At 34.7% G+C, this 24606-nt stretch overlaps 2 protein-coding genes and 1 non-coding gene across 4 annotated transcripts; 1 reads left to right on the forward strand and 2 right to left on the reverse strand.

Annotated features, from left to right (window-relative positions):
- Positions 1–1058: 1058 nt before the first annotated feature.
- Positions 1059–2927, reverse strand: LOC133295823 (uncharacterized; the record flags this gene model as incomplete). Its single annotated transcript, XM_061494681.1, has 3 exons — positions 2808–2927; positions 1639–2549; positions 1059–1584 (listed from the first exon to the last, which is right to left on the reverse strand). Coding segments are annotated over exons 1-3 (1557 nt in total), but the record flags the coding sequence as incomplete, so codon positions are not given.
- On the forward strand, positions 2656–2762 carry LOC133295981 (small nucleolar RNA R71). The gene has a single exon (XR_009749426.1). It is a non-coding gene; the product is annotated as a small nucleolar RNA R71 (small nucleolar RNA).
- A 2753-nt stretch (positions 2928–5680) lies between the features above and the next one.
- Positions 5681–9894, reverse strand: LOC133295907 (thylakoid lumenal 16.5 kDa protein, chloroplastic). Of its 2 annotated transcripts, XM_061494816.1 has the most exons (4): positions 9463–9894; positions 7165–7304; positions 6533–6605; positions 5681–6093 (listed from the first exon to the last, which is right to left on the reverse strand). In XM_061494816.1, exons 1-4 carry the CDS (start codon positions 9830–9832, stop codon positions 5984–5986), a joined length of 693 nt encoding a protein of 230 aa, XP_061350800.1. In that variant the 5' UTR covers positions 9833–9894; the 3' UTR covers positions 5681–5983. The 2 variants fall into 2 exon arrangements, with proteins under 2 accessions (XP_061350800.1, XP_061350801.1); XM_061494817.1 differs by lacking the exons at positions 5681–6093; positions 6533–6605; positions 7165–7304 and adding an exon at positions 7835–8310.
- Between the last annotated feature and the right edge of the window lie 14712 nt (positions 9895–24606).

A 24606-nucleotide genomic window follows, 5' to 3' on the forward strand; every position in this document is an offset into this window, starting at 1 on the left:
CCTGAAAACTGCATTTGTAATTTGGATATTTCTGTGTACTCCGTGTAATCAAGAGTTTCTTCTTCCGACCATGTGAAGTTTATGGTCTGATGAATTGCATGGTACCCATCCCCAGATTTAAATCTTGCTGTCCTCAGCAATAAACTTAAATCTAAAATAATCCTAAGCAAGAAATCAGAAAAATTTGATACTGTACTCTGCACACATGTCACAAGATAAAGAAACTACGTCAGCATGTCATATCCCAAAAAAAAAATCATAGTCACGTCAAGATCAGTCTCAATATACATCTCATATCAACATGAACTAAAATCAACAAAAGAAAAAAAATCTAAACATTGAGACAATGGTCAATCCTCATCAATTTCAGTAGTGGGTGCAATATCATTTCATCAGCATCCTGTGTAGTGTCTGCAACCATATCAGCATTAGTATTTGAGTATCCAACATGTTTGCAAAGTTAGTGCAATTTCCACATAACAATTCCCAGATTTATATTCAGATGCATCTGAAAATAATAATAAGTATATGGAACTGAAATACTTTAACAGTATGCATAATGTCAAAGATGAACGCGCTTAAGCGCAGTGATTCGCGCTTAAGCGCGCTGAGGCAGTGGGAAATGGGATAAAATTTTATTTAACGCGCTTAAGCGCGCTAGGGCCGAGAGAAATTTCACTTTTTTGGGGGCTTAAGCCTCCTTTAAGGGCTTAAGCTCTCAATACTTAGAAAATTTTCTCCATATTTTCCTATTCCTTGCATTCATCTCTACTGTGTATTCTTCCACCTCAATAATTCTGCTCAATATCATACACAAAACATATAAATGAATAAGAGTTGCGTACCTGTGTATGCTTTAATCCCACTTACACCTGAAAGTCCATCTCAACAGAATTTGATCATTAACCTCAATGTTTTTATTTTTTTGATTTTTATGATATGACTAAAATAAACTATGCTAAGAATAATTAAAATAAGCTAAACTAAATTTAAAATACTATACTAAAATGTTGGAAAATAAAAAATATAGTTGGGTTGCTCAGCGCTCCCGAGGTTGCCAAGAAAGGTCTTCCGAAGATCATAGGAATAGTAAAGTTTTCCTCTATATCAAGGATGACAAAATCAACAGGAATGATGAATTTGTCAACCTTTACCAGTATGTCCTCAATAATGCCATAAGCTTGCTTTGTAAAGCAGTCAGCCAGTTGAACTATTGTCTTGGTTGGCCTTACTTCAGTGATCCCCAGTTTCTTCATCATAAATAGTGGCATCACGTTGATGCTGGCACCGAGATCACATAGAACATTTTTCACTTCCATATTGCCTATGTTGCATGGAATGCTGAATCTTCCTGGATCTTTAAGCTTTGGAGGCAACTTTTTCTGGATAATGGCACTGCATTCCTCTGTCAGCGTCACCGTCTCACATTCTTGTAGCTTACGCTTTCGTGATAGAAGATCTTTCATGAACTTTGCGTAATTGGGCATGTTCTCCAAGGCCTCAGTAAACGGGATATTGATTTGCAGCTTCTTGAAAATGTCAAGGAATTTGGAATACTGCTGCTTTTTGATTTCCTCTCTGAACCTCTGCGGATATGGAATCTTTGCATAAGGTGAGAGCTTCAATGGCTTTTCTTACCTTTCTTGAGCTTTCTTTTTCTCCCATTTGAACTCTTTCTTCTCAGGAACAGTTTTCTCTGCAGCAAATTCTTTGGCAACTTCCTTTTCTTTTTCCTTTTCAGTTGCAAGATCATCATCTTTCTTTTTCTCAACTGAAGGCTTTACCACAGGTTCAATGGCTTTCTCACTCATAGTAGTAATCGCATTGCAGTGTTCCCTACTTGGATTTGGAATAGTGTTACCTGGAAAAGTTCCTTGAACTCTTTCAGTGAACTGCTTTGATAGCTGGCCAATCTGAGTTTTAAGATTCCGGATAGAAGCTTCTTGATTCCGGAATGAGGCCCTTGTCTCTTGCATAAAGGCTGAAGTGTCTTCTCTAAAATTATTGGAACTTTGAATGTAGTCTGATGTGGTCTTGGATAGTTGTGCAAAGGCCTTTTCCCATTCTGATTGTTGAGGAGGTTGCTGTTGCACTGGCATAGGAGGATTCAACTGATGGTTCGAACTGTAACTAAATCCCGGGTGTTGATTTTGATTTTTATTTCTCCACCCTTGATTCTGATTATTGCCGTATTGGTTCCTCCCTGGATTATATGGAGCTTTTTGATCATGCCAAATTCCATTAACATCTGCAGTTTCGGGTGCCTTGCAGTCATCAGTAGCATGAGCACCTGCACAAATATCACAAACAATAGAAGAAGTATTAACAGAAGCTACTGGAGTATTAACAGAAGAAACTTGAAAATCAGAAAATTGCTTCGTGAGAGCATCTAGTTGTTGTTGCTGTTTCTTATTAAACTGTAGAATCTGATCATTCTGGGCCAGGATAGCATCATAGCCATCAAGCTTCATAATCCCCGCTCTTCTCTGTGGTACGGGAGCATTATCATACTCCTGAGAGGCTAAAGACTCTAATAATTCCAAGGCTTCCTATGGAGTTTTTGTTTTCAAGGACCCTCTTAATGCAGCATTCACCAATGTTCTTGTGTTGGGCTTCATCCCTTGGAAGAAAGTTCTCGCTTGTTCCCAGGCTTCAATGCCATGTTGGGGACACTTCCTGAGTAGTCCTTTGAATCTTTCCCATGCTTCATATAGAGATTCACTTTCTTTTTGTTCAAAAGAAGTGATATCAGCCTTGAGCTTTGCCATTTTCGAAGATGAGAAAAATTTGTCTAAGAATTTGGTTGCCAAGTCATCCCAGTGAGTGATGCTTCCTTGAGGTAACGATTGCAACCATCCTCTTGCTTCGTCTTTAAGTGAACATGGGAACAATCTGAGCAAAATAGCATCCCGAGACACCCCATTCATCTTCAAGGTATCACAATATAACAAGAAGTTTTCCAGATGGATGTAAGGGTCTTCCGTGCTTCCTCCGGCAAATTGGTCTTTTTGAATTAATTGTAAAAGTGCTGGCTTGAGTTCGAAGTTGTTAGCATCCACGTTTGGTCTAACAATACTCGCCGTCTGTGGAACTCGAGCAGAAGTCATGTAATCTCCCAACGTTCTCGGAGGTGGTGGAGGTGCATTGTTGTCTCCCATTGCTTCTTCTCTTGGTTCTGTTGAGCTTGAAGCTTCTTTCTCTTGTTGTCTTCTTTCTTTAGCAAGTTTTATGTTTCTTTTTGCTGTTTCTCTATCTCCGGGTCAAATTGCAAGGAATCGGTGTCAACGGTACCTCGCATAAACCAGAAAAATAGATTATATAAAATAAGAAAATAAAACTGAATTTAAATAACAGAAATTTAAATAACAGAAAATAAGGTCCAATCTAAAGAATTAATAGCTACTATTAATGTTGAAATAGTAATCCCCGGCAACGGTGCCAAAAACTTGTTGTTACTCACGGCAAGTGCACCGATCGTACAAGTAATATATGATTAAGTAAGAGATCGTTCCCACGAGGATTACGGTTCAAGCACTAATTCACTATCGCAAACTTAGTTGGACAATCGAAAGTGTATTTGGAAACAGGATTTGAATTGCAAAATTAAAATATTAAATATTAAGCTAATTACTTGCAAGAATTAAAGACAAGAAATTAAAGATGTGATTTAACTAATAAAATAAAAACGTAGCTAGGGGTTCGATTTCATTTAATCTCCTTATTACGTTTGAATTCCTTCTTAATGTTAATTGTCCTTAGTATCAATCTAATCAATTCTTTCGCATGTTATTAGAGCTCAATCCCTTGTTACTCTAAAACCTTTACAATATTGGAAGAACCCTAGTTCCCCGGTTATTCCCCAAGCATGCAAGTATTAAATTCAAGAATCTTAAAGATTACACAAACCCTATGTCTATCCCTAGAATCATAACGTTTACGATGAAGTTATGAGATATGGATCACACACCAACATTCTTATTGTCATGCATTCACCGATGATCATTATATAAGATTCAAGCCTATATAAAGCATTAAAAACAGATAACTTCATTCATGATATAAAGGAAAATTAACACAGCGAATTGTTCAAAACATAATAAATTGACTAAAATCCATTTAACCCTAACTACTTAAAGAACTAGCCGGACATAGCAAAATCAAGAACAAAAGAAAATAGAAAAGCTCCCCCAAACTCCATAAGTGATTGGTGGATCTTCAATATCTCCAGTGAACACTTGACGTTGATCCGTCTCCGCCGCTCACGAACATGAATCTGATGTTTCTCCGCGTTCCTTCAGCCTCCAAGCACCCAAGAGTTGTTTAGCAATGTAAAAGTTCTCTATTTCTGGTCCCCAATGGTGTTTTAAATAGGTCAAGAGTTCGTATTGCAGTAGAAAACTTGAATGGGCCTAAGTTGGACTTGTCTGGGCGCTTAAGCTTGTGAATGAGGGCTTAAGCTCCCACTTCTAACAACTTGATAAGATCTTCAATCTTATTGTTTTCACCTTGATTCATCTTCTTTTCTGATTTGATCTCTCTTTATCTAAATCTTCATATTTGAATCATTTGTTATCAAATCACTTTAAAAATAACAAATATATTAATTAGTTCCAACAATCAGATAATGTTCATGATTATCATTTTAAAACCCTAATTTTTGACTTGTTCAACTAGATAATTCATATTATTTTAGTCCATTAAACAAGATAAACTAAAGGTTTATCAACTATTATCTCAGGTCTTATTAGGTTTACCTATATGTTGTTTACAGTTATTTGTCCTGGCTGAAGATCGGTCCAATCAAGTCTCTTTCCCATTTTATTGGAATTAAGGATCCGTCCATTATTATTCATTAAACCGGCGGTTATTTTCTTGTTTTCTTTCTTCTAATGATGAACAACAATAATAATCATTAGCCTTGAATATGGGTATTGCCTTTGCCGTGACCCTTCTCAACTTGTTTTGTTTCTTCTTCTATGTAATAATGGCCAAAGAAAGGGTAGTGACATGGCTGCAGCGAAACCCAAAATCAAAGAATGTTTCATTCTTTGACCAAAACAACAAGGGCAGGTTATATTTAAAAACTTTTTTGTTTACAAACTCTTACAAATTACACTATATTCTCTCGGGAGAATACAAACTTTTACAAACTACACTATGTTCTCCCGGGAGAATACAGTTTAAATTGTAAAAAAAATTCAAAAAAGTTTGTAAATGAATCCTGTCCCAAACAACAATTAATTACCTTACAACTCTTTAAAGCGCCGTTTGGTACTATTTTTTTTTATAGTATTTATTAGTATTCCTAAATGTGTTCGGGTTGATGTACAAAGAACGGGCAAACCTTTATGGCTTGTAGAGTCATTTTTTAGGATTCCCGAAAAATTGAGTGGTAATCATATTTACTCACGTTTGGTACAAGTTTTTTAAAATTTTCTCGGGAATCTGATTTTCCCGAAATTTTATTTTGTGTGTAAATTTTTTTGAAAATACTATTCAGAGGGTGGTATTCTAAGATTTTTATGGCAAAGAAAAATTTAATACAACTAAACATAGCATTAAGAAAATTAACCCAATATTCCCGAAAATATTTTAGTCTACCAAATACCTTTTTAGTAACATTCTCAGAAAACTCATCTTTTCATCATATTCTTAGAAATCGTGATTTCTGGATAAAAAAAAAAATTCTCCTTTGCCAAACGTCCTCTAAAGTCCTTCCAATTGCACTGTTCGATGAACAAAAATAATACATCTCGTCAAATTCTCAATGTCATCAAAATTGCAATTTTGGGTGAACTATTAACACCCAAGCTTAAACTTCCTAAGGAGCAAATGATGAGTTGTTGGCCTTTTTCTAGTAATGCTAGGTAAAGCTGAGAAGGAATTTCTCCAAGACACCAATAAGGTGACCCGGAAGGTAAAATTGATGGAATTTTCTATATCAATAAATTTCGAGATTAAATAAAATGTCTTGTAGCTTCCCTCAAAGCCCTTTAAGCTGAACAACCAGCCCTGTTAAGGAGGTCCACTTCTCAAATGCACTGGCCGAAGAAACAAAGGCAAGTTTGGAGGATTCAACATCATTCCGAGAAACTGCCAGAAAATAAAAACCAGGAATAAGAGTTAGCATGTGCTTATACAATCTTAGAATCGCCGGAAGGCTTTACTTAACCGTTATCCTTGGCCTGGAATTTAGGAAGCAAATTGCTTACACTATATATATATATATATATATATATATATATATATATATATTGGAAGATAATAGATGTCTAACAAGTCTTCAACGCATTATTAATCTTGATCCCACTTGTATTTAACGGTGGTTCATGTGACAGAAAAATTTAAATTGTTAGATGTAAGTGAGATAAATGATTAATAGTAGTTATGAAACGATGTGAGTTGATCCTTCCCATATCTATAGAGAAAGCTTTTAAGAGTCTATCTACAAGGTAGGAAAAGAAAGATGTATGTGGCAGGAGGATATTTTATGTCTTGTATGAAACTTGATTCCTAGTTACATGCTACACACCTGATGAAACCAATGAAGCTAGTGAGGAATTGAATATGTCCACCTCAGTCTTTTCTTCAGGACTGGAACTCAGCTGTTAAAAGGTTACCCAGAAAATGTGAGAGTTCTAATTAAGAGGTAGGAAAATAAAGATTGAAAACAAAAAAAATCACTACACATCAAACCCATACTAACGAGAGCAGCTTTACCACCGCTCCAGACTCGTCTTCTAAAAGAAAGATTATAATACAATAAATAAAACTTTCTCAAAAAAATCTATCAACCAAAATATTTCAAACTTTTAAATGGAAATTAAAGAATATGTCCCGATCTTCATTGTGTCTCATGCACAAGTGCGGGATTTGAAATTTGTCCACCCTTAGGTTTTAATCTTTACCACTTGAAATTGAAATTAAAGGCACCAGTTTTTTCCCGTTCAGAAAATTCAGAATCTAATGCAGCTATATCAGAATTTAGATACCAAGCAAAAAAATTACTGCAAATTAAGTGATTGATAAAGAAATTAAGAGTGATGTTATCATGGTAGTTAAGAACTGGCATGTTTTTTGTCTTTGGGGTCAAACTTTTTTGATGAAAGATATCATAACAAAAGTGTTCAAAATGAATGCAATCACATAATAAACCAGACTTACCTTATTCAAAGCTATATTAGCTTTTTGGACCCAATCAGTATCAGTGCCTTTCCCAAAGACAGAACCAGCTGTAGGTAGATCATTGTTTTCAATTGCTTGACCAACTTCACTTAGTTTGTAGACCAGGTCCTGAAGATACTCTGCAAATATTTTTCAATTTTGATTAGCTTAGTCACTTAGGGGGTGTTTGGTTCAAGTTTTTGGAGAGGATTACCGGTAATCCTTCTTTGGTAAATGTAATTACCACGTTTGGTAGAAGGAATAAATTACGATTCCCGGATATCCAAGGATTACCGTTAATTTGATTTATAAAGAAAAGTCACTATTCAGATTACCAAAAATAATATGGTAATTCGGAATACCAATCAGAATACCAAGTAAAGGGAAAGCACAACAATAAATTTTGAGACAAAAATATCCCAATACACATAAAAATCTAAACCCAATCTATCAATTACAAAAGTAAAAATAGTTTGGGGTTATTTTTGTAAAATAACCTCATATTCCAAGTCATATTTCGTTCTAAACCAAATATGGAATCAGTAATTTTTACCCAATATTCCCGGTAATATTTTGGCGAACCAAACTGATACAGACCAACCACTGATTCACGGAATTAAAGGAAATAATACAGTAATTTGGATCTGAAAATTATACTTTCATATATTGAAACAACAAAGATTACAAACAGAGACTAGTAACAACTATTCTTGCAGAAATTAGGAAATTACAGTAACAAGAAAGAAATCACAATGCAGGAAAATAGTAAGATAGTGTGGAACACATGTGAGAGGTTCCACTCTCTCCCAATCCCAAAAAGGGCCCAAGCAATTCCAAAATATTCCAGCTCCCTTCACTCTTCTCCTTCCTTGCTATTTAACCATCTCAACCTCCCTTCCCACGCCATTCTGTTGAAACTGATTTGCTGAGTCAACAAAGGCTGGGCCCACATTATTTTAATCCTTCCTATACATACATGACTTGGGCCAGATCGTATCAATACTCCCTCCCTTTTAAGCACCTTGTCCTCAAGGTGCAGATCAACTCTTGAGAACTTTATTCCGGGATCCCATTGCTTGAATTGTAAAGATTCACAATTGCAACCAACATAATAATTTCCACCAGGATCCCAACTTTTAGAAGCCCCTACATCCAGGAATTTTGTTTGAGCATCCAACTTAGCAACAAACACATCTTTCGTAAGATTCCAAGTAAACTCAATTTCTACTGAATTCCCATTAATCATGATTCCCGGTCACCAAAAAATTTCTCTTGTACCAAACACACCCTTAGGAAAATTGACCTAGCTGAAAATTTCATCTTTTATTCCACCCAAGAAAAAAAAAAAAAAAACTCGTGCTTTTGGTTTCATGAAGGAGACTCGAGCAAACAATAACATGGACAAGGGAATAGAAATTCATCATGGGAGAGAAACACAAGTTCTATATCTCATTCTTGAGATTACCATGGTTGGGAGGAGAAAAATGCACTCAGCCAGTGTGGCCACTTCAAATCTTAATTCTATTACTTTATTCCCTAAGCTGGGACTACATACAATTTATAAGCCTTGCAGATGCAGACAGCAAACAACTTTCCTTTGAAATGTGTAAGTCTTGTTCAATTTCTGATGGTGAAAAAATAACCATTCAAAGTACAATTCACACTAGAGATGGTGTCAAATATCACTAGCATGGATTTGAGATCCTTAAGATATGGACTACTATATAATCTTAAAGGAGACAAATAAATTTCAGCTAGCCTCTGCATGTCTCCAAATTTTTTAATCCAACTGAAAATTTATTCACATTTCCGTGATACAGTTAATATTTGTGAATATGTGAAAGAAACAGGTAACCAAATATAATATGAATTTAATTTTGAAGCACTGTTTATCCTTGTATCCAATGAGATATTTTTACATCATTCAACAAGTTTTACACTAATATTGCATTAAAATTAAACTCATAAAATATTTGACAAAACATGCAATAGACAAGACATTTTTGTTCATTTGAAGCCCTCAAGAATTGGGCTCAATTACTTTACTGCTAGGCTATGTAGACCCTCAAATTTATCAATCTAACTTAAAATTTATCTGCATTTCAGAGTGAACAGTCAATCAATTTAAGGAAAGGAGCATGAAAATGAATTTCATATATGGGGAAAACACATAATAGGACAAATCAATAATGTACTTTAGTTTACTGGTCATCTTTATGTAAAGATGTTAAGGTTACATCCACTTCCACCCGATAATGCAGGGAAAGCAAAATGTCATTTTTGAGGGATCAATCAAACCTGTTTCTTTGGTGGATGAATTGATCACACCTTGTCTTTCAAGTCTCTTCTTTCTGTCCTTCTTTACTTTTTCCATGAGCTCCTCATCATCTTCTGCTTCAAGTATTGCAGCATTAGCATCAAGGCAGCCCTTACCAGCAAATGAAAGCACAAAGCTGGTGACAATACTGATGGATATGCCTCTTTTGGTAAGACTTGGAGGACATAGTTCTGCCTCATTAACTGCTTTGCAAAGAGTTAATTGCCTTTTCACACTGCATTTCATGGGTTGGTAAACATATGCTGGTGTTGCTAATGACAAAGAAGGTGAGAATGATGATGAAGATGGTAGACAGAATGGGTTAGCAGTTGAGAGAAAATTTGTTGCCATGTCTTTTTTTCCCTCGTTTCTGTTTTTCTTTTTCTTTTTTTCCTTTTCCTTATTTTCCTGTTTTTTGGACCTGGAAATTCAGAAGACATGGCAATTTGGAACCTTTTTTAAGGATAAGGTTGCTGGATTCTGTAATCTGATCCAGTCATTTTTTTCAGATCCTGAAGGGTATTATAGTCATAGAAAAGTATTTGAATAATCCACTGCCACCGAGAGGAGCGAATAAATTTTTAGTGCAACTCATTCAGTGCATTTGTTATTACGTGGGTAAAAAATATCATATCATTTGATTGGTTATTGTTTAATTTTTTCTTTTTCTAAATAATATGATATTTTTTATGCACATGTCACAAAATAAATGACAAATGCACTAAATCTTATAGGGATAAATTGCACTAAAGATTTATTGGTTCTATATAGTCTCTTCCAAATTCCAATGGAGTGAAAGGATGCATCTTGGCCACGGAAAGTTCACTTGTATACTTGTCGGAATACTCACTAAAATGTCACTATTTTTCAACTTTTTTTTCTAAATGTCATGTTAATAGTGTTAATTCTCAATATGTCACGTGGACAAGTTTGCTGGGCACTGTAGCGAACTCAGTTTGCTGATGTGTCACGTTCCTAGTGGACATCAAGTTCGCTACTTTAGGTAGCAAACTTGGTTGCAATTAATGCACCCTGCACATTTTCACCTGTCACGATGACACATGGCAGACATGCAACGAAGTTCACTAGGACGGGAAGCGAACTTCGTTACATGTCTGTTACGTGGCGTGACAGTGGAAACATGCAGGTGCATTAATTGCAACCAAGTTCGCTACCTAGAGTAGCAAACTTGTCCACGTGACATTTTAGAAATTAATACTGTTGGCGTGACATTTAAGTAAAAAAAATTGGAGAACAGTGACATTTTAGTCACTGTTGCTGTACCTGTCCCGGTGAAGATTTTCTCCCATCAATTATTAACTTATTACCTTAGCCAAATGTGATCATTCTCTTCTCTACCCACCAAACAATTATCAAAAAAGATTTAACTTAACGCTTCATGAAAATCAAGTATAACCAAATGAACCGTACAAGAACTCAAGTTCAGCCGGGACATGTTTTTGCAAAAAGTCCTTTTATCTTGCTGTTAACCTTCTATGCTTGTCATTCTCAAACCACCTACAATAGTTAGTATCTTGCAGGTGAGATGCTGATTCATGGTCACGGTTTTTTTATAATTTTATTATGTATACAAACACCAAAGTAAGCTTAGCCAATTGTTACTACTTTTTGAAATCAACAACGATGGGAAGACGTAAAAAGCAGATTCCCTTATGTGGGCTCCTAAAAGCCACTTTCTTTACAATTTTGCGTTTTAGCGTTATTAAACCAAACACTAGCCTCCAAGCCAGCTCAAAAGGAACTCATTCTTGATGAGAATATGATCACACTACTTTGTCACAGTCCTTTGACACTGTCCTTACTGATTAAGTGTCTAGGAACTTAAAGGGGAGGTTTACGTGTAGCCGTGTAGTGTTTTAAAGTGCTTCCACCTTCTTATAAGTAGTTTCAATTTTAGTCTTAATCTTTTCTATTGGTCGTTCGTAATTATACTATATATATATATATATATATAAATGTATCTATATGCTTTAGCTTTGTGGTCCGGAAGTGTGTTGGGTATGGCTCATACTTCGCATGCTGATGAGGGCTCTAATTATCGGGGTCAGCAGAAAGACAACTGGGGTTCCGCTCCCAGGTGAGCGGGCGGAGGTCCGGGAGAGCTTCCTCGGCAGGGGTCTGGGGGGCAGCGCCCCCAGGCCCGTAGAGGCTAGGTACTGTTGTGTGCCTCTGTTTTATTGTAATTTTCTTAGCAGTTTGGGCTGGGCCCATGAATAGCTGTTGTTAGGGTTTTGTAATCCTATTTATATTTGTCTTATAAATCGAGAGACTTGTAACGAGTGACGATGAGGTGAATATAGTACAGACAAGCTGAACGTAGCCTAAATTGGGTGAATCAGGGTAAATCGCTGTGTCTACTCTCTCTCTTTTTCTTTTTCTTTTTCGTTTTTGATTTGTGTGTGGTCTATTTCCAATAGAGTGGTCTTAATTTGCACCTTTAATTTAAGTTGTTATTAAGTATTAACTACATGTACTAGCTCAAAACCATAATCAATTTGTCTTAAGAAATTGTATATGGAAAAGATATACAGATACGATCTCATATTGAATAGGAATTTAAGGCTTTTTAAGTTATAACTTTTCTCTAAAAGCGAAATGACCTATAGAACAAACTTACAAAACACAGTATTGGTTGTTTTAAGTGATAGTACTCTTCCACAGGCTGCTTCTATTTTAAGTCATCGCCATTTTGCTTTCTTAACAAGTATGTAATGGTGCGTTTGGATAGATAATTTATGCCTTTGGTATGCGTCTAGCTAGAAGTATTTTCTGATGGGAGCACATTGAGTTTCATACCTTGGCTCTCACAAAGAAAAAAAAAAAATTATAATTTTTTAACGAGTGTCGCCTACATCAATCTGCAATATAGACATTGACAACAAGATTAGAAAAATAAAATAAAATAATTGAACAGTGTGGTAGACATCAAGCTGCAGCACTGGTTTTTTAAAAATAAATAAATAATATGAGGGATACTCATTAAAAAATATATACATAAAATTGATTACGTGGGAAGTGGGAACAGGGCATGGAACTCAACGTTTCCTACTGGGAAAATACTTCAGGATACCAAACACGCAATAAAAGGCTATTTGCAAGTAAAAGTACTGGTTTAAGGGGAAGATTATATTTTTTTTTATTTTTTTTAGTATCTCTTTCTATTAAATTTTAACCGTTAATTTCTGTCGACTTAACTGTTATAATTTATTTAGTTACACTTATTAATTAATTATTAAATTTTAATAAATTATAACCGTTAGATTGATGGAAATCAACGGTTAAGATTTGATAGTAAGAGATAGTAAGAAAAAAAGTAGTAAGTATAACCTTTCACGCTTTCTAAAAAAATAAATAAATTTTAATGTTTTAATTCTCACATTACCTATGTTTGAATGTTAATTTCTGGAAATGTTCTAAATTTTTTTGCATTGGGAAGTCAATTTTTTTCCCACGCTGAATTTCAAATGCTTTTTTTTTATAAGAATCATATTAGGAAGATAGTTTTTTATTTTTTTCTAAAACAACTTCTCAAATTTTTTTCAAAAAAAAATATTTTAATTTAAAAATTGAATTTTATTAAATACATATTTAAATAAGTTTTTTATTACACCAATATTATAAAATTATTTTGACTTCAGATTTGAACTATATTATTACATTTAATTGTTCAATATTTATGCAGCTTTAGCATACACATGATTGAGCTCATTGATGGCTTGAAATTTGAATAGTCTAATTTCTAACAAAAAAAAAAGTATAAATAATTTATTTCCTTAAACCACACCCAAAAAAAATAAAAAAAATAGTCGGGAGTCCCACAATGTGAAGCTCGCATGTCTTGACAACGTTCTTTTTCTCACTTTTACTGTTCAGCAACATTTAAAATTACCTCATCTTGTTCTATAGCTTTCTCCAAATTAAGCATGATAGGTTGGTAGCTGAACATTAATTTCTGAAAGGTTGATATGGCAAATTTCAAGCATTACAATTTTTCTGTTCACATGTTGTTGCCGCTATGCATCAATTCATTGAAAATGCATGCGATTTGTATCTCTTGCATTCTGCATGTATAATTTGACTCACAAAGAAAGAAAGGAGGAGGAGTTATTATACATATTACATATATAATTAACATGTGTTACAGGCACCCAAAAAAGTAAATGTAGTATTGATTATTTTGTTATCCTTTTCCTTTTTTTTTTTTGGGTAATTATCCTTTTCCTTTACTACTTTTATTAGTTGCCCCATAAATATCTCCATCTTTACCATCAAATTGGGATGTGAACACTTGAAGTTTTCGTGTTTTATGAAAAGGAGGTTAGAAATGATGGCAAAGCGCTTTTATCTACTCCCTATTTTTTTCAAAATTTACGTGTCCGCGGACACACGGACACGTTCCGACACGCTCGGAGACGCGTTCGACACGCGGTCAATATTTGGGGACACGCGGTCAACTCTTCGACACGTTTTTCCGACACGCAGTCCACGTTTTTGGACACGCGGTCAACGCTCGGACACGTTTTTTTTTTTTTTTTTTTAAATCTTAATTTTATTTTTTATTTTTATTTTTTTTGTAAGCTTAATTTTATTTTTTAACTAAATATAAAAAATAATTTATAAATTAATTTTTTTTCTGTTATAAAATTTGACATGAAAATTTAACAAAGTACGAAAAATTATTTTATTTATATTTATGTTATGAAATTTAAATATTTGATTGGTTATATGATTTATTATGTACTCTTATATGTATTAAATATAAATTATATTATATATATTAAAAAATTTATTTAATATCAAAACGTGTCCCAGCGTGTCGAAATATGACATTTTTTAGAATTAACGTATCGGCGTGTCGTGTCCGTGTCCGTGCATCATTGGTTTTAGATTCCAAAGTTTTTAAAATCAAGTTTGGATCCCGAGTATCATGTTTGGCTGAAAAAAATTACGGTGAGTACAACTAATTTTGAGTTGCAGAATTAATTTTGAGGTGAGTGAAATTTTTTAACTTTTATACTATAAAGAGTTTATTTTAGATGTGAGGCTTGCATAATTTTAAACTATTTTTCTAAACTATTTTTAAAATATTATTATCAAATACAAACTTATCTTTTTAAAGTTAATTCTTTCAAAAATAGCTCTATATTAAAATATTAATAATACGAACCCTATGTGCACGTCCTTTGGGCCAATGATGTTTTTTTTTTTTTTTTGAAATTAAACTAACTCTAATTATCTCTTTGAGAGGTGAGTTTGACTTTCCTTAGTATCTCCACAAGCTTCGACTCTTTGAGCCGATTAGGAACTAATTCGGAGTGCGGAGCGGGTCAGGGATATATTTAAACCCCTCCCAAAGGTGGCATATGAGGATCGAATCGAGACTCTTTCCTTTTCACTTACTAAGCTCCCTTGCTATCAACTGAGCTATCATTATTTGGTAGGGCAATTGTTCTGGATGGCCCCAACCGGTTGGCCCATTAAGGTAGGCACAATTCCCCTCCACTAATCCACGTCAGCCCTACTGACCACAACTTACCAACTCTGCCCCCCTCTTTGTCCCCATGCGACAGATTCCCCAATGTAAGACACCAAAATATCTTACGTTGGGATGCTATCTTTCTTTGGTAGCCTCTCAGACTCCCTAAATAGATGTTTTCACTTCACAGTTACACTAGCATCGATTGTCACCCGCATAACATAAACCACAAAGGGGCTGCAGCAGCAATGCTAGGCGTCATTGGCACTTCCCAAGGAGAGTTGACATGGTTCGCCCTCCCATGCAAGCAAGGAATCCCCTCCCCCTATAAATACCCCCTCCATTGCCAAGCAATGGGATTCGATCTCTATGTACCGTTTTCCTGCCCGATTTCATGGACCTCCACTGCAACTCATCACCCCCTCCCCCATAAACCACAAAGGGGCTGCAGCAGCAATGCTAGGCGTCATTGGCACTTCCCAAGGAGAGTTGACATGGCTCGCCCTCCCATGCAAGCAAAGAATCCCCTCCCCCTATAAATACCCCCTCCATTGCCAAGCAATGGGATTCGATCTCTATGTACCGTTTTCCTGCCCGATTTCATGGACCTCCACTGCAACTCATCACCCCCCCCCCCCCCCCCCAACTTTTACTGTTGAATACCATACCTGTGACATCATTGGCTAGCTTGGTCTTTACCTTTGCTGGCAACGATAACCCTATAATGACCTTTACCCCTTTCAAGGATATATATTGAACTTGCAGCTCTCAATGGTACAACAATGATGTTCTAAAATTAAAGATTGATAAACGCGTACCAACTTATGCGTTATTACATATAAAATGCGCACTAATTAAGACAAGCACACAACTTTCACTCCTTTATCCCCAACTCAAGTCAATAGCGCATATATATGGCTATTTGCTTTTATGTGAACTTGGCTTGCTGGCTAAGTTCTTAACTACTTACTGAACAACCCCAATAGTTCATCTAATTTTTGAATCAAATATGCACATTTTATTATATTAGATAATTGAACTAAAATTTTTCGTAAACAATTATTAAACTTACTAAACTCATGTGAGAAATGTATGGATATACTTGTGCTCGTAAAGGTAAAATAAAATATATTACAAATTTGAGTATACTTAATTAGAAAGCATGAAATTTTTTTTTTCTTTTTGCTTTTTTCTAGCTAGAGACTTAGAGATAGAGGTGACAAATTGAACAATTCCCTCGCCTCAACCCATCTCCGACTCGTGCCAAAATAAGTTAATCTAACTTGTGCCGCGAACCCACTTGTATATTAAATTTGGCAAAAAAAAAAAAAGCAAAAGATTTGTGTTGTTAACAAAAATAAAGATGTCAAGTAAATAAAAGAACTTTAAAAGGGTCAATACCTAATATTTTATTTTAAACAAAAAAATTGATAGGTCAGTCCTCCCTGAAATGAGTTCAAGGAAGACGGACTTAAACGGATTGGTGAATTGAGAATCTCAACTCAAGACAGTGGCCACTCTATAATGTTTGTTGAAAATGTGGGATTTGAACTTAAATCCTATTCTCACATGAATTATTGTTCAAGCGACGAAAATATCTTAAATTTTTCTTCAACAAGTAATTAAATGACGATATTTTTTGCGCAACAGTAAAATTGTTCTCTTTGATTTCATGGTCCCGAAATTCAATTATTGAAACACACTCTCCACCTGTTAAAGGTTACATATATAATTGAGGTTTGAAGCTTTATCTTGTATAAACGTACGAAATTGTGTAGAATTCATTTTTCTTTTCTTTTTTTTCTTTTATTCTCATATGACTTTTACACATTTTTATCTATAGGTAGAAGATAATTTTATCTCCTTAAATATAACAAAAACTTTAAACCCATAATTTAACTTTCATTAGATTTTCACTATCACAAGAGTATGAAATAAGTACTTTTACAATAACAATACTCTCTTACACACTCTTCGATAATTGTACCACTTTTTTTTATTTTATTTTTATTTTTCAACTGATGGAAATCACAAATTTATTTCTATGACATGAGATAATTTATCTCCTTTAATATGTGATTAATAAAACCAACATTAAATATTGTCGCCTATATGTGATATTTGGGAGTTGGGACGTCTTATTCCGGAGACAATAGTTATGCGAAAATATGTTTCTTTATCTGCATGAACGTAAACAGTTTTCTTGCAGAGACATCGAAAGTTGAGATTTTTTTTTTTTGAAAGATTGGGCCCACGTAACTTGTGTCTCCGGGAAAGCTGATTTATCAGTAGCAATACAAGAAAAGAGAATCTCATATTTATATTGGAAAAAATATTTCTTACCGTTAATGCAAATAAGTTATCTCTATTTATTTTTAAAATGACATTATTTTGGTATTAAAATTTTAAAAATTATAAATATAAAGACTATTATAATCCTGAAATAAATTAAAATTACAAAAATACCATAATTTTCGCCTCAAAATGACGTTATATTGAGCTTACTGCAGATAACTTATCTGCAGTTACTGCAGAAAAAGCGAACTCAATTATATTATACAAAGGGCAATTATTTTCTCTTGTAAAGGAAATTTTTTTTCTACTAATGATATATGGAAAATACTTATGTCATGTAACATGATAGGAAACCAATTTTCTACACTACCAAACTTTGGTGGGACCCATTGTGAAAAAAAAAGAAAAGAAATGTTAGCACAATAATCAATGGGTCAATAGGAATTACTTTTTCTATCATGTTACATGATAGATGTATTGCCCATGACATATAGCATAAATGAGTTCTATTTTGAATTTTTTTTTTCTCCAATATTTTGTAGACTCCACTTATGTCATGAGTCAGTAATAGGAGTGTAAATAGGCTAAGCTAGGCTAGGCTTTTGCTTAAATAGGTTAGCCCTGTGTAAATAATATTGAATATGACCTGGCCTATTAGTCTGTGTAGACCCAAAATTACAAGTCTAATCTCTTATATTTAAAAAGTAAAAGCCTTGGTCTAGGCCTGTTAGCTTGTTTAAGCCTATTAAACATTTAACAATTAAAAGAATAACTAAAATAATATTATTTTATTATTCGAAATTATTAAAATAATAACTTTATTTATTATATTTTAAATAAATAATATTATATAGGTCAGCCTATAGGCTTTAGGTCCAACATGTACAAAAAAAGTCTATGACCTGTTTTCTAAATAGAATTCTTTAAAAGCTTAGGCCTCTTCTGTTTTACTATTTATAATATGCCAAGTCTGACCTAATATAGACTAGGTCGTAGGCCCCTGTAGGCCGGCCTAGCCCATTTACACCCTTAATCACTAACATGAAGAAAAAAAAAATTTGCTTAAAAGGAAAAAATATTTTCCCTTGTACAAATTACTCTACCACATTTAAGTTTTTACACAACAGCTTTTTTTCAATATAAGAAAACTTAATTACTTAATCATAATAAGAAATAGTTTTTTTTATTAATGAACAAAATCATTTTTCTTTAAAATAACTTTCAAAAAACTTTTAATTAAAGTTAATTACACCTTGAACGAGCTGAAGTATCATGCATTACCGTACTAGAATATGTTTAATGCACACTAAAGATAATAAAAGCAGTACAATACAATATAAATATGAGTTACAGCATAATTTTTTATTTTATTTATCGTTTGGTAATCAATGCTCCATACAAAGAATTTTATATTTCATCTTTGTGATAATGATAGAAAACAAAAGAAGAAAAGTGGATGGAAAAGTTGACGAAAAGAAGAAAATTAGAGGAAGAAGACTCCTGTCAAAAAAAAAATGATTTGATTTTTTTTTTTGTTTTACTTTTTAAATAGTATTATATAAGTGTGACAACTGACAAGATTTTGTTGCTGACTTATTAAGTAAGAATTTTTTTAATATTTTATCCTGTTTATTTTATTTTGTTCTAAGGTAATCTTTTAAATTAAATATAAAATAAATATTTTTATAATGTACTTTCATTTATTTTTCAACAAATATATGTTTCCCTTTTGAACTTTGCTGGGCATAAGATTCATTGGAATGGCTGCTCACTTGATTTATTTTGTGTTAATATTATTAGGGAATAATGTTTTTGATTTAGTTGCAGAAATTTTTTTCTATTATATTTATATAAAAATGAATAGATCCCATGAATTTTTTCTCTTTATAAAAAGATCCATTTATTTTTATGTGAATTTGATAATAATAAAAAATCTACAACAAAAACAAAAACATTAAATTTTTATTATTATAATCGCTTGACTTCGTCTTCTGCGAAAAAAATCTCATAGTGAGGAGTGAAGAGTGAAAAGCGAGTGAGTGAGTCAGCAACTGAACTCGGACACACATACACGAGCAGACGTCATAAATAACGCGTTATATGTGCAACTTTCTCTGGCAGCCTTGCTTTCCTCCGTCCCCAACACGCGCTTTTCACAAAACCGCTTCCAATTACATCATTTCAAAGGTATTCTTTACGAGGTTTTTTTTTTTAAAAAAACAATAATAATAATAATGATAAAATATTGGGTAACGAAATATTTTCATGTTTGATTCAAGCTTTCAAGAAAATATTTCTAAGAAAGTAAATGTGATATTTATGTTTTGTCCATTTTTATTCCCATGTTTTAGGCATATATTCAATCCAAGCAATGAATTATAAGATTTCTAGAAATATTGCATAGCATTATTAGGAATATTCAAAGTTGAGCATATCATTTCTCAAAATTATATTTTCAGGAATTACTTAATAAATTTGAAAAAAAAAACCCTTTGTAATTGATTTTTTAAAATAAATTTAGCATGGATCGGATCGTAATAAATTACACCGATGTAAACAATTATTGTGGAAAATGAATCTTTTTATATCTCATCTTAATATGGTCATATCATCTACAAAAAATTCAATGATCTATAATTTTCAATAACAAATTAATGATCAATAACATGTTAGTAATTAAAATTATCATTTCATGTACAAAATAATTAATAGTTATAGATTTGCTATTAGAGTTATCAAGATTCTATGTAGCCCTAGTGATGTTAAATTTGATTTGTTACTAAAAATTATGAATGAGTGATATTTTTTTACATGGCGTGATTATATTAAAATGAGACATCAAATAATTTATTTTCTTTATTATAATATAATAGACGCAATGGTATATCAAAAAGGACCTTCAATTTATCAATGATAATTCGAGCGTGCTGATAGCTCTAAAAAATATTAGGGATATGTTATTTTACTTACTTTTTTCTCTACTACTCTAAAAGATCATTAGATCAGAATCTTGATTAATGTTTATCTTTCTCTCTCCTTTTTAGATTCTGATCTAACGGTATTAAAAAATGATAGACAAAAAAAAAATTAGGTAAAACAACCTATCGAAAAAAATTATTAGACAAACAAAGAAAAAATAACTAAGATACCAGTTCCATAATGATTATGTTCGACACATAATCTATTTATCAATTATGTTATAATATCCAGCCACTAAGTTGGCTTTTTGACCCTTTTGCCCCTCATTAATTAATTAATAACCAATTTGCCCCTGATCAAGAACTATCCACCAACCTGCCCCCTTTTAGTCGACTACCTTGCTTTTTTAGTTGAGCAAATGGTCAAACTTCAGAAAGTGGACTACAGCAAATTTAGTCGACTTAAAAATCATCTTAGTCAACTACATTTTTGGGATATTTAGTCGACTAAGTAACGATATTTAGTCGACTAAATATCGACGAATTTGTTTTTTAAAACCCCCCCATTCGGCAGAGGGGGAGTAGGATGACCTAATCGACTAAGGAGGCGGCCCAAACCCCAAATCCGCAGGAGCAGCTGAAGAACGCCTCAAACCCTTCCCTTAGGCGTGTGGATTGGCCCCAAATACGGTCCAAATCGTGAAATCTGAAGGATAGGTAAGGTTTCTTAACTTGCATTGTGTTTTAGGTTTAGGAATTTTTTTTATTTGTTTGCTGTCCGAATTTGTGAACTCTAATCAAAGCGTTTGTTGTAGGTTTTGTAACCCTAATCTACTAAGGTTTATTTTTTTGCATTGTGTGAATTTTTTTGTTTGAAAAGTTTGTATGTGGCAAAAGTTTGCTTTTGGTTTACAACCCTTATGTTGCAAGTTTTCATTACCATCATGACATGTTTCATATAGTTAAATGCCGACATGTTTCATTGTAGGTACCCTAAACAAATGACGAGCCGCAGAAGACCAAGCGATGAGGGCAATGAGTCACTTGAGAGACGCACCAAGCATAGGCAAGAGCGGCCTTCTTCGTCAAGGCGACAAGACAAAGAGCCTGATACTGTTGACCTCCCGTATGGGTATCTGTTTGAGGACGACCCTGCCGTCCACGCTTCATTCGTACGTGACCATTTGAACCGGCCGTTATGTGCTCCAAAATCTTTGGATACAGCCTTTTTTGATAAGGAGGGATTTAAAATTGTGGGGGTGTTGGAGGCGGCACATCTGAGGGTGTTGGCCGAGACCCTATGTCCGTATTCAGAGCTTATGGTGCGGGCCTTCTACCATAACCTCAGCTACGTACAGGGCGAGCTGAGGTCGAGGGTCTGTGGAATAGAGATCATCATGACGGCACCTGCATGGTTGGAGATACTCGGCTATGATTTTGACTCTTCTCAGACTGTGGCGTATGACGCTGATAGTGGTGTAGTACTTCCAGGATATGTACGAGAGGATGCCGTGCAGGAGCAGAGAAGAGTCCGTGGGGAACACTTGCACTATACGGTGGGGTTGCTTTCTGTGGAGTCCCGTATACTACACTATGTCCTCACCCACGTTCTGTTTCCGCGATCTTTTAATCATTCCAGGGTGTTGGAACATGACATTCCCATTATGTGGGCTATCCGACATGCCCAGATGGTGAACTGGAGGCACTATATCTGTTGGTTTATGTTTAAGGCCAAACATAAGGGTCATCTTCCATACGCCTGTCTGGTACAGAGGATATTGGTTCACTTTGGTGTTCCCATGGAGACTGAGCTGTTGAAGAAGACCACGGGCTATAATTGCAAGTTCGGAAAGCGTCTATTGGAGCAGTGCAAGATTACTAAGAACACAAGATCGGGTGTGTGGGAGTTCAGTGGTATGCCCCAGGTTGAGGTTCCTTATGTTGCCCCAGATGACCATATTGTTGAGCCAGAGGTGGAGGAGGAGGAGGATGTGGCTGAGGTTGAGGAGATAGCTGAACCTGAAGGTGGATTTTCACTGCGTGATGTCATGAATGGCATAAATGCAATGACAAAGAAGATAGGAAAGATGGCGCTGGCACATAAAAAATGGAGAAAGAAAGGGAATGAAAGGTTTAGACACATACAAGGAAGGTTTAAGGGTGTGGAAGACAGGCTTGCTCGTCTGGAGCTTGCAAGAGGTGGTGAGGTAGCTGAGGCAGCAGGGGATGGGGGTCATGTGTCAGATGAGGACGACTCGGAGACGGACACAGACGGGGATGGGGAGTAGATTTAGGGTTTACATCATGTTATTATGTTTTGTTCATGTATTTCCTTTAAGTCGTTGATGTAATGTAACTTTTTTTAATGAATGCAGAATTGTTATGTTTTTTGGATCTATGTTATGTTATGTAATGAATTGAGTTCCATTTCAATATTGTATAACTTATGAATGGAACCTTTTTAGCAATTTGATCATCACGGCACAAAACAATATTGAACAGGTCACATTCGTCCATAACACATCACAGCAAATCAGTACATGTGTTTAAAAAGGCAACATCTTGTATTGTTAACCGTAAACAAACGTTATGACAACATACGACTTGGTTTTAGGAATTTAATGTCCACATGGGTTTTTTGACTCGGAAATTATGCTCCCTAAGTTACACTCCCTTAGTGGATCAGTGTGGAGTGGAAACCTAGGGCAAAAAACATGTGTAATTCGGATTTGGGGTCCTAAACCAACAATTTAGTCGATTAACCTGTACTGGTTTAGTCGACTACGTTAGTACGGTGAGCCTTCATACAATATAATTTGCCACAACGGCAGTACGGTGAGCCTTCATACAATATAATTTGACTGCATGTTGCATTTCAGATTTGCTACGAAACTCCTGATACAAATATAAAGGATCCCCTAATTGCCAGCCACTGTGATCATCATCGTCACCATACAATATCTCTGTCTCATCATTAGGGTGAGCCCAATTAATGAAGGAATAATGTGAGCTTTCATTCCAAAATGGCTCGACCTCAGAACCTACGGATGCATTATAATGCCACCGTCAATACCATTTATAACAAAAAAAATAATTGCTAGATTAAATCTTTAAAAAACAAATCTTACCACTGCTAACAGGGTCAACACGAAGTGGTCTCGTAACCTGCGAACCCGGGGATGGTGAGCTTGTGTCAGCATCGAAATCACCCTCTACGTCAGTATCTGACGTGTCACCTAGCGGAATAACACTCTCAGGTTCACCGTCCTCATCGCTGTCCATATCGGCATCCTGTTCATCCTCATCTATTTCCCGCAGTGTTATCTGACTTATGACATGTGCAGGTGCAGATAAATCGACTACTCTTTCTTCATGACCAAAATACGGTTCACTTCTTGTATGCATGGGTGCAGATGAAGATTGACCACAATCTAATTCAACATATATCTCAATAAAATTTTGAAATTTTCGGTCAACAATTGCATCTATGACACATTCGACATCTTCATCATCACATATATCGTTACCAATGTAGTAAATAGCATCCTTACCAACTGTTGTCTCTACCCTGGCAATCATCCGTTGAACGCATTGGCTGCCTTGCAGACCCAATTTTTGCTGAATTCTCTCCTTTAACTCATTGTATGTAGTGCCCCGTTTGATTTTCAACATTTTCGTTTTTCCTTCAAATTGAACACCATTGGGGCCTTCATAATGCTTTCCATCATAGTAGATCATTGTCACATACATGTTTGGACTTGTGCTCATCTTCCTCACGAAATTGGGACTTGGATTCTGAAATTGGGGGTTTGGGTTCGGATTTTGGGGTTTGGAATTGGGCAATGACAATGATTTCACAATATTAGGTCTGTAGAGATGGTGGGATGAAATACAATCGGATTGAGAGAATTACACATGCACAAAGGGAGCTATTTAGGTTTACACAACAACAACAATCGAAATGAGACCGAAAACATGGAAAATATAGGGTTTCAGTCGACATTTAGTCGACTAAATATCGTTACTTAGTCGACTACATATCCCAAAAATGTAGTCGATTAAGATGCTTTTCTAGTCGACTAAATATGCGGTAGTCCACTTTCTGAAGTTTGACCATTTGCTCGACTAAAAAAGCAAGGTAGTCGACTAAAAGGGGGCAGGTTGGTGGATAGTTCTGGATCAGGGGCAAATTGGTTATTAATTAATTAATGAGGGGCAAAAGGGTCAAAAAGCCCACTAAGTTACCGAAGATGACCTCTATTAATTAATTTCACATAATACCTAATTAATAACATGAAACTTGTGTTAAGAAAAAATAATAACGAAAAAAATATTTATTATTTTAAATGATAAATTTTATAGCTCTTCTGTCACTGTAAAAAAAAAAAATTCTACACCAACACTAGAATAAGGCT

This window comes from Gastrolobium bilobum, unplaced genomic scaffold (assembly GCF_033153095.1).
Source record: "Gastrolobium bilobum isolate Gb01-03AN ecotype WA unplaced genomic scaffold, APGP_CSIRO_Gbil_v1 utg2195, whole genome shotgun sequence".
In the NCBI taxonomy this organism is placed as follows: Eukaryota; Viridiplantae; Streptophyta; class Magnoliopsida; order Fabales; family Fabaceae; genus Gastrolobium; species Gastrolobium bilobum.